The 10,469-nt window shown below is 35.6% G+C and overlaps 1 protein-coding gene across 1 annotated transcript; it reads left to right on the top strand.

The window, feature by feature from the left end:
- Positions 1-4,485: 4,485 nt before the first annotated feature.
- Positions 4,486-10,038, top strand: LOC117125350 (organic cation transporter protein-like; the record flags this gene model as incomplete). The annotated part of the gene is given in 7 exon segments (XM_033271868.1): positions 4,486-4,965; positions 6,557-6,660; positions 6,835-6,989; positions 7,188-7,356; positions 7,582-7,717; positions 9,372-9,466; positions 9,830-10,038. Coding segments are annotated over 7 exon segments (1,234 nt in total), but the record flags the coding sequence as incomplete, so codon positions are not given.
- Between the last annotated feature and the right edge of the window lie 431 nt (positions 10,039-10,469).

Raw genomic sequence — 10,469 nt, 5'->3', positions numbered from 1 at the left:
AAAATACAGTACAGTTTCTAAATATGAAAAGTGAGAATTCATAAATACATCTGGCAAGGTAAAGTATATAGAAAATTAAGAAATTATTGACCCTCTTTTTACATCTGCTGTCATTGCATATATAAGTGCATATGCTTTGGTAAGTTTATTATTGCAATATGTATTTTGAAAGAATGAATTAAGGAAATATACATATATTGAACTTGAATGAATGTGTCTACCTTCTTCGTGTGACCAAATTTTGCAACAACCTGTGAAAAAAAATTACAAAACAGTGTGACAAAAAAAACATTTTATATGTTTTGAAGAGCTATAGAACTGACAAATGAATGTCATGACTGGATGACAAAAACAAACTCCCTAGGTAGGGCTAGGCCCTAGGCCTAGACAGACCTGCTGGGTTTAGGCTTAGGCCTACTCTAGACCCCTCTCCCCTCTAGTAAGCCAGTCTAGCATAGGCCTACTTGCTTGATACATTTCGATATTCTTGCTTCTCAAAGGACAATTTTTAAATTATACCTCAACATTTACAAATCTTATTAGGCCTATACCAAACTGATTTTCTTAACATGTGTAGGCCTGTGCGACCATTTCCATTCCAGGCTTGGTAGACGGGGCCTAACTAGACCGCTGCCGCACTGCCACTGACCCATTCAAATACACTAGCCTATACCTACTAGTTAGGCCTTTGACAATTAAGGGTGATTCATGACAAGCACAGTTAGCAATACGTACCGTCGTAAAATCTTCTCTCTCCTATGTCTCCTCCTTCTCCAATCTCGACCGATTTGAAAGCATCAAACAATTAATTATAACGGTGGTATCACTGGGGATATTTTTTGCGAACCAGCCCTTCAAAACATGTATTCCCCTCTTTATTTGCATTACAAATAGGCAGTGTGTGACCAGCGCAAAAATGACATTCTGCTAGGGGGAAGCAAAAAATTCTGCTAAATCATCCCACACTGTCTGTTACACTATATTACACTTCAAAATGCTGATGAGCGGGGGAGAGGTGGGTAGGTAACAATTGACGACTGAAGAAGCAAATAAAGAAAAATAAATAAATCAAAATTAAAAAAAAAAAAAATCAATTAATTTCAGCTTTTTTTTGTTGTTGTAAATGACCAAATAAATAATGAAGGGAAATGAGATTTATAAAAAAAAAAAAATTTTTTTTAATTTTTAAATTTAAAAAATCAAATCATATTGTAGGAGTTGATAAGTAAACCACACCGCTCCTACCGCTCCAATCTATTTTAAAAGAGACAATGGCCATTAAAAATAGATCCATGCTCTGACACATTTTGGGACCATGTACTGTAAGTAGGCCTATTTCTTACAGATTTTTTGGATGATGTGTTACATACAATTCATATGATGCTATAGGCCTAAACTATTAACTATAAACTGTCTTTATCTTCTTTAAGATATTTTAGTCTATAGGATTTTGTTTGAATTATAGAAATCTAATTACATGAATAATTTTGCTCACAATTTGTCACTGTTTAAAATAGGAAACAAATGTTTTGACACATCCCCTCTCAATCTCACTGTGAATAATACTTTCTTCACACACAAATTGAATTACGACTAATTAAACATAACTATACCCACAAAATATGATATCAATATATAATTTATTGACACAACATTTGAAGCCTATTGAATTATTTCCACCACATGTTCAGTACAGATTTACAGACACTGTCAAGTTCAAGTGGAAAATCCCAGATAGATTGTTCTGGGCATGCGTATGGACATGCATGGGCTTTGAAGCAAACATTCTGATCATTGCCTGCACTTGACAAGCTAAAACTATCATTCCCACGCTAAGACAGAACGCTAAAACGATATTTCTTCGGCGATTCCGTTATTTAAAACATGATTATTATACTACTTAAAATAACACATGTACAGTATTCCGAAAATCCGAAACTCTCCTAAATTCCGAACATAATATTCAGTATAAACACAAAAATCAACTTCTTAAACGAGACGATCAGTTAACCCTGAACAAAACAACAAGCATAGGTCTACCAGATGCCGTGAAAAAGAACTGTGATGTCATGCCATGGATATTATAATAAATTGATTAAAATGACACGACAGTATGTTAAACAAAAAGTTAAACCTTCCACTAGGGTGATTCTTTTCAGTATCCTGGCGTTTTAAAGTGCTATTTCCGAGCATCTAGACGTGTAAATTTTACAAAATTTTCTAACCCCAGCCCCAAACATGGTGGGGCTGAGGTTATTGGAGACTCACACTGTACCAATCAATGCTTCCGCCACCCCTGATTACGGAGGATATTTGTAGAGAATGAAATTTAAATTTTTTAGATTTATTTCTAAAATAAAACCATTAAGGTTTCTTGATATGTTTAAATTAGTTTGTTTAATTAAGTCATCAACATCTTGCACTGAGCTTGTGTTTGCACACCATTGTTGCACCCCTGAAAAACAAAATTAACAAATTGGTGGACAGGATTTCGGAGGCGAGGTCTCTGCCCTCAGCAAAGTGAATGCAAAAAAAAAATATCGAAATTAAGAACTTGAGTGCTATTTCTGAGCACCTAGACATATAAATTGCACAAAATTGTCTAACCTTAGCCCCAAAAATGGAGGGGCAGAGGTTATTAAAGACTCAGCGGAAGCAGGGGTTGGGGGGGCATTGGCCAACCCACTTTTTCTACTGGGGGCCTGGTCCCCCCCCCCTTTTGTGACTGTTCCCAGCACCGGTGACAAACATTTTACGAATGCTGCAATGTTATTATTATTATTATTACTATTAGTATTGTTATTGTTTTTGTTTTTGTTATTGTTATTATTATTATTATTATTATCATCATTATTATTATTTGGTGCTTAGACACCTTGTTTATTTGCACCTTATAAATTGACCTATTATTATCAATATATAATAATTTTTTTTTTCATTTTCTAACGAGCATTACAAGTTCCCTTTTTGAATTGAGCAACCAAATGTTGATTGACGCCTGTATACGCGCGTCTGTAAAGTTGATGGACATTTTATTTGCGCAAAACCCTCCCTGGGTCCCCTCTATTTCGACTTCCTGGACCAGCCACAATTGGAGTATCATTTCTGGGCTACATAGAAGGGTAATTTTTATCCATCGGAGGACAAGTGAAGTTGTCGTCGGGCAACCCATTTTAAGGATAAACCTTATGATAAATAATTCATTGAGATCATGGAAGCAATCACGACATCGACCTTGTTCGGAAATATGTGACACATTCAAGGGTGGCGGGGGGCGAGGGCTAAACTGTTCAATTTTTTTTAATGGAGATATAAGCAAAATTATATTCAAATTTTAAGACAGAGTGTAATTTCCCACCATCTAGAGGTGCCATAATCACAAATTTTCTTACCTCAGCCCCAACCATGGTGGTATAGATCCTCCATCTGCTAAAGTACCCAGTGGCGAAATCAAGGTGACCCAGCCGGCCCGCCCCCACCGCTAAATTGTTCATACAAAAATAGTGATATAAAGATAATTATATTCAATTTTTATGTCTGGAAGTGCAATTTCCGTCCATCACAAATTTTCTTACCTCAGCCCCAACCATAGTGGGGCTGAGGTAGTAATTTTTATTATTTTCTGCGGTGGTGTAATTACAAATTTCTATCTTCAATACTGCAAGTTTGTTGTAGTGTGGGTGGGTAAGGGACTTACCTGTATGAAATATTTTGGGTAGGTGGGTTTGGAGAGGGGAGAAAATTATGTTTTGTGAACGTTTATTTTAGTTTTTCAATAATTTAAAGAAAGAAATGTTTATGTTTAGGGTTAGGGTTAAAATTGATATCTGAATGTTTTTTAGTTAATTTGAAGTTGATTATAGTTTGTCACATGGAATTATTAAATGTTTTATGAGAGAGTGTCTATACTATATATACTTATCTAGGAATTATTAAATGTTTTATGAGAGAGTGTCTATACTATATATAATAATCTATGCACACAGTTCCATCTCTTTTGCTAACAACGCCTTCAGTAATACCATGGAGGAATTAGTTCAGACTAAACTAATTCCTCCATGGTTAATACATAACATATTCCCAAGTGATGCGCTAGTGAACACAGAGCATGTAATGGGCTGACTACAGGCAAATAAAAGCACGTGACCGAGGGATTAGTTGTCGATAGTTAACAATAAAAGTTTAAAGGTAAGCAGCTATTGTTAATGTTCAGCAAATAAAAAAAAACTTCAGTAAGTTGGGACTTGAACCTATTATAAGGTCCATGGTTGGAACAGGTTTAAAACGTATTCTAAAGAGCGATTCAAGATATTGTGATTTTTCTATACTCTTTATATTTTGTATAGAATTTAACAATAAGATTAGCTGAATAGATGGGTCAATGAATGGTTATCAGAATTGTATTGCCGAGACCTCACTAAACAATGTAGAGATTAAAGTTAACTTTTAACGGATTGTGCACTCTTTATTCTTTACCATTTACACGGGTCAGCAAATCTACAGAAATGTTTTTGTTAACTACTGCATGCCTGCGTTTTATTTTTGCCTTACGCGTTATCGATGCCTGATGACTGCTCCCGAAGACGTTGAATAATCACCATGAAATTTGATAATACTTTCGCTTACACAGGAGAATATGGTCGCTATCATAAACTCGTGTCGCTTTCTGTCTGTTCCATGATCATTCCCATTGCATTATTTAATATATGCACAGTGTTTATCAATGGAAGCATGGATCATCATTGTAAATTGGCAGAAACTGCAAATTGCAGCGATGTGGAAGGCGATGACTGCTGGAATGCAAATATTAGCATGAGTCTACCACCAGACGACCAGAAAACTCTATTAATAAATGAAACGCAATGCAGAATGTATACAACAAACGATAATGAGACGGAGTTGACAAATTGTGAATATGGCTGGAAGTATGATAGATCACATTATGACTCCACTATTGTATCAGAGGTAAGATCATTTTGGGAACAGGTTCTCCAGTGTTGGCGCCAGTTGGTTGGGGTGGGGAGGATGCTAGTGGGTTGGTGGTGGGGAGGGTCCCGCCGGGGAGCCTTTGAAACACCTACGTTGTCATATTTTTCGGGGGCTTCCCCCTAGAACACTTTTAAGAAATTTTGAGCGACGCCCGACCACGCACACTTTTTTCGTCGGTTGCATCGGCCCCTCACACCCCGTTGGGGAAAGCCTGGCGCTACCCCTTGACAGGTTATTTGAAAGGCAGTACTGTACATTATTACTGCTTTTAATAATAAGGAACTGAAGTTGTCAAATTGTTGGTATCCTATGGTCTTTTCAGTTTGATGCTGACATTTTTGTAATGTATGATTATTTTTTGTTTCGCCTTTTACAATTTTTCAAACAAAAAACACTACTTTAATTTTGTAAAGAGTTACTATTCAAATTGGCCTAATAATAATGATTCAATATTCATGAGTTCGTATTAACACCAAGGAAATCAAAATAATTCAACTGTGACGTAAAATTTAACCATACTTGTTAAACAAAACTAAACATTAGTACGTAATATCACTTTTTTTCCCCGTAAAATCCAAATAAACATTATTAACTTTTCATTAATAAAGAACAGTAGGCCTATTTGGCAGACAAGATCAATGGGCCTATTTAGATTTTCATCATGAAATATTCCGATAAGGAACGTATAAAGACAAACTACCAATTAACTGTAATAATGACTTGAGCCACGACCAAGGGAAACAGTGTTTTCGCTCGTCTCCAATGATAATAATAAAACGTTCCTTTGTGTTATATAATCTGCTAGCAGGGGCGGATCCAGAGATGTCAAAAAGGGGGCCCGGAAGGGGGTCAAAAGTGGGTCCGATCAAGATAACGATACCATAGGGGTCCGGGGGCATTACTCCACGAACCTTCTGTGTTCTAGACGCCCGAAAATAACCCCGAGGCCTTTTGGGCGATCAATTTTTTTCTTTTTCATTCTTTTCCTTCCCCCCCCCCTTTTTTTTGTCTTTCCAAAACATAGAAACACAGAACATAAAAAGTATGTGCTGTTCTTGGTAGTTGGTGGTTATCCTCTTGAATACTCCACTTGGAAGTCTGACAAAGTGGAAACTTTTTTTGAGATTTTCTGAGATATGAAATACTATTGGAATGCCCGACTGGAAATTATTTATGTCGATTCATATTCTTGTGGACAGTTATGATTTTGAAGAATACACAACATTCAAATATCAAAGTTGTGTAAAAAAAAGATATCATCATAATTATGTTAAATTGAGTGAAAATAATTGTATTGTCACAATATAAAAACAAAATAAAGATATTTTGCTTTAGTGCAAATAATTTTACTAATAGAGACATAAATTTCGTTTGCCTACCACCAATTCTGAGTTTATTGGTACCGTAGTTATGGTAATGGCGAGTCTCTCTTATTTATTTAAATATTCGGACGGTCATATATCTACATTAAGACCATGATTTGTATTGATAATATATCTACATGTACAATATATTGAATATAAATATTGATGAATCATTCTTATCATATATATCGTTCTGCTGACAGTTTAACCTGGTGTGTGAAGATAGTTATAAAACATCCTTGGCTGCGTCGTTGTATCTTGCGGGATTTCTCGTAGGTTCTCTGGTGTTTGGGCTTATGTGCGACTAGTAAGTATGCTGTGAGTGTATTTTAAGCAATTAAGAAGTTATAAATAATTATATTCTCTAAAGCGCAATTTTATTTACCGTTATAATGATTCCATAAACAAACTCCAGTCAAAACAAAGCGATTTTATTTTATAAATAGTTGTTAATAATTGTAAACTTTGAAATATTATTCAGTTTTGGCAGGAAAGTAACAATATTCGTAGCATTTGCAATATTACAGCTAACGGGAGCATTGAGCGGATTAGCAAAGTCATATTGGTTGTACGCTCTTACCCGCTTCTTAAATGGAACTGCAAATGTTGGACTTTTCCTTGCAATTTTCACCTATGGTAAGTATATTCGTATTATGTTCATTAATGCATATGAATATTTTTAGTTTATTAATTTACGCACACAGACAATGAATGCCATCATGCAATAGCAAGCCTAATCACTATCTTATGTAAGCGACAATCCCTTTTTACAATACAAACATAACATGCATGTGATGCTCTACATACATTTCTATGAATTTGAATTCATTTCAGTGACGGAGTTTGTGGGTCCTTCAAGGCGCGCCATGATGGCTGGCATTACGAACATGTACTGGTGCCTGGGCTACATGCTTACAGCCGTCATCGCCTATTTCATCAGATCTTTCAGAACACTACTCATTGTTTTCAGTATATCTGTGTCACCGCTGTTACTGCTCTGTTTGTAAGATAAGCCACTTTTTTTTAAAGGCAGTGAATAGCGACGAATCAAACAATTTATTAAGTTATATTTATTAAGATATATTCAATCAATCAATCAATCAATCAATTATTGACCTGCCATTGGCATATTCATTGCAGCCACCCCCTCCATCTTTCATAACGGGATATATTACTTTTATATTTCTTGATCTTGAAAAGGGTCACATTATACATTGTTTTGCTAAAGTTTTATTCCAGAGTCTGCACGTTGGTTACTTGTTAAGAAAAAAACAGATGAAGCAAAACATGTTCTTCAACGGATTGCAAAAGGAAACAATGTCGGGCTTCCAGAAGATTTATTTACAAATTTAGAAATAGATACAGTATGTTAACTTTGCTTTTACATTAATTTTGTTGGGCGAGTTCCATTTCAAAATTTTGCACATTACAAACTTTCCTACTGAATAGGCCTATCATGCTGCTACATTCACTGACTGTACTAACGCAATTTGCAATGTACTCTGCTATACATTCCTTCTGTAGTGCCAACTCCTTGTTCGTTAGTGTTTAAAATTATTGTCCAACTAGGAAATAAATTCTTAAGGTACCAAGAAGTGTGGTGTTACGATTATGTCCTCAGTAGCGGGTGGCGGATTTAGCAGTGGGGGTTGGATAATGCGATTTGCGAAGCACGAAGCAGGTGGGGGGGGGGAGGTAGTTTTGACAAGGGCGCAGATCTGTTTCGAATGGTGAAGGGGGCGGACATTTTGTGAGCCCACACGACGGTGGGCCTGAGGTGTGAAAATTGTAGGAAAAAGTAGCTCTAGATGACCGGAAATGACACTTTTATATAGTAAAATTCATCGTCATCACATCACCATTTTATAGTAAAAATGAAGCGGCAACAAATTTCTCATGATTTTCGGCAACCATAGATATCTAATTAATATGTGTTATGTACTATAGAAAATAAATATTAAAAACATTGTCTTTGATGTACTTAATTTAGGTCCACACAAGGGCTGAGGTGGGAACATTTGGGGAAATAGTTACCGGATAAAATTCATCATCATCGATCAAATTAATCGCTGTGGTGTCCATTGAAAATGAAACTCAATTGTCGTTGATGTATTTTCAATTTACTTTACCATGTGCCGAAAACCAATCTTATTATTATTATTACACGCATTTTTCTCTACTTCTCAAATTATAATACAGGCACGCGCACAAGAGTCTTGTATTATAAGTAATTCTGATGTTTGTTGGCAGAGATAGAGTACCAGTTGACAGCACACTTTCGTTAAAACCTGGGTCATTTATGCAGTTCATTTAAACATTTTTCAGGCATCTTCTTGACTTATGCGTATCATTACATTGCGGACGAAAAGAGGGACAAACCCCACTCCTTTATTTGGGACGTGTCGCCCTGTCCCTTCTTGATCATGGGTTTAGGGAGAGGCATCCCCTTCTATTTGAGATTTTTTGGAATTAGTTGACGGCTAGACGCTCTTGGATGACATCTAAAAAGAAGTTAAGCTAAAAATAGAAAGTGTATGTTTTACGAGAGTGGCCTACATGTAACATGTATACATGAGAAGCACACACACACACAAGACGAGTGACTATATTTTTTTTCGAGGTCACCGAAGGGGGTGGCTAGCCACCCTATTCACCCCCCACCCTAGATCCGCCACTGGTCCTGATTTGTACAGCCTGGGTGGTTATGAATAACATTTTTTTCTTTTTAAATTTTTTTTCTAAATTGATATATGATGATGAGTATAAAAACCGAAAGGTCCACTGATTAATCTCAGATAAGAAAGTATAATACATACTCCAAGTATTGAAATACACGCCATCGTGTTGGGATTCAATATTTCGACATTAATTATGTCATCTTCATTCCTGATGATGACATAATTAATGTCGAAATATTGAATCCCAACACGATGGCGTGTATTTCAATACTTGGAGTATGTATTATACTTTCTTATATGATGAGTATAATATGATGACAATTATATAACTATTTCACAGACACCTAGTGAAGTTCAGACAAGAAATACCAGTCCTTTTGATATCTTTCGATATACCTCCATGAGGAAGAAAACACTCAACATTTCCTACAGCTGGTACGTCATCATTAAATTCCCATATATTATAAATATCAACACGTTTCAGAATTGAAACATTGTAGGCATACAATAGGCATTGCACTGAAAAGGTTCAAAGGTCAATCAATATAAAGCAATGAATAGCAACATACATTCAACCTTGTTGAATATCTACAAGATAAAAAAACAATTTTTTATTCAAATTATTCCTTTGGTTTATTTATTCACATTAAGAAATTGATACACATAACATTACTCGTTTGCGAGAGCAAAGTTGTTAAAATACATTGACATAAAATTTAAACATAGGACTACATTAATTTAGCTTGCGCACCAAGTTATGATGTATCTCTGTGCATTTTCATTTTTAAAATTGAACAGGTTTTCCATCGTTCTTGTGTACTACGGTCTGACGTACGGCGTCGAGGGTCTGAATGTCAATGTCTATATTGGAACCTTTCTTGGCGGTCTTACTGAGGCCTTTGCTTATCTCTTTACATGGTTTATCATCCAGAAATTTGGTAGACGTTTGATGCTTGGGGGAACTCTTATGACAGGTGGAATCGCGTGTTTCGTCAACATTTGGATTCGTAAGTCAGTTTAATCATGGTTTAATATTCTGTAGAACGATTCTTTTCTTATATCGCATTAAATCAACCATCGAACTTCCTCCTTGCAATAGCGCCTTCATGACATTTTCTGTTACTTTAAAATGATGTGAAGTGTGCTTGAGAATACTAAGTTCAACTTATTTTTTTCTCTTAAAACAAGTTATATCGTCATTGCGGACTTATAAAATCCGCATACGCCTTAAAACTAAAAGAAAATGCATACATTTAGAGTCCGTACTGAGCCCAAAAAATCCGCAATGAAAATATAACGTGTTTTAAACTATATTGTACATTTTTAACCAATTTTGATAGTTCTAATAATGTTCCACATTTATACGAGCAACAAATTCCAGTAAAAGGATGATATAGAGTAAATCTGAGTCTGACTTTTAATATGCTTTGATTTTTGC

The sequence above is a fragment of the Anneissia japonica genome, unplaced genomic scaffold (genome assembly GCF_011630105.1).
Source record: "Anneissia japonica isolate Jap-2015-1 unplaced genomic scaffold, ASM1163010v1 scaffold461_len13820_cov181, whole genome shotgun sequence".
NCBI classification, from domain to species: Eukaryota; Metazoa; Echinodermata; class Crinoidea; order Comatulida; family Comatulidae; genus Anneissia; species Anneissia japonica.
This window is presented reverse-complemented; position numbering and strand designations above follow the sequence as displayed.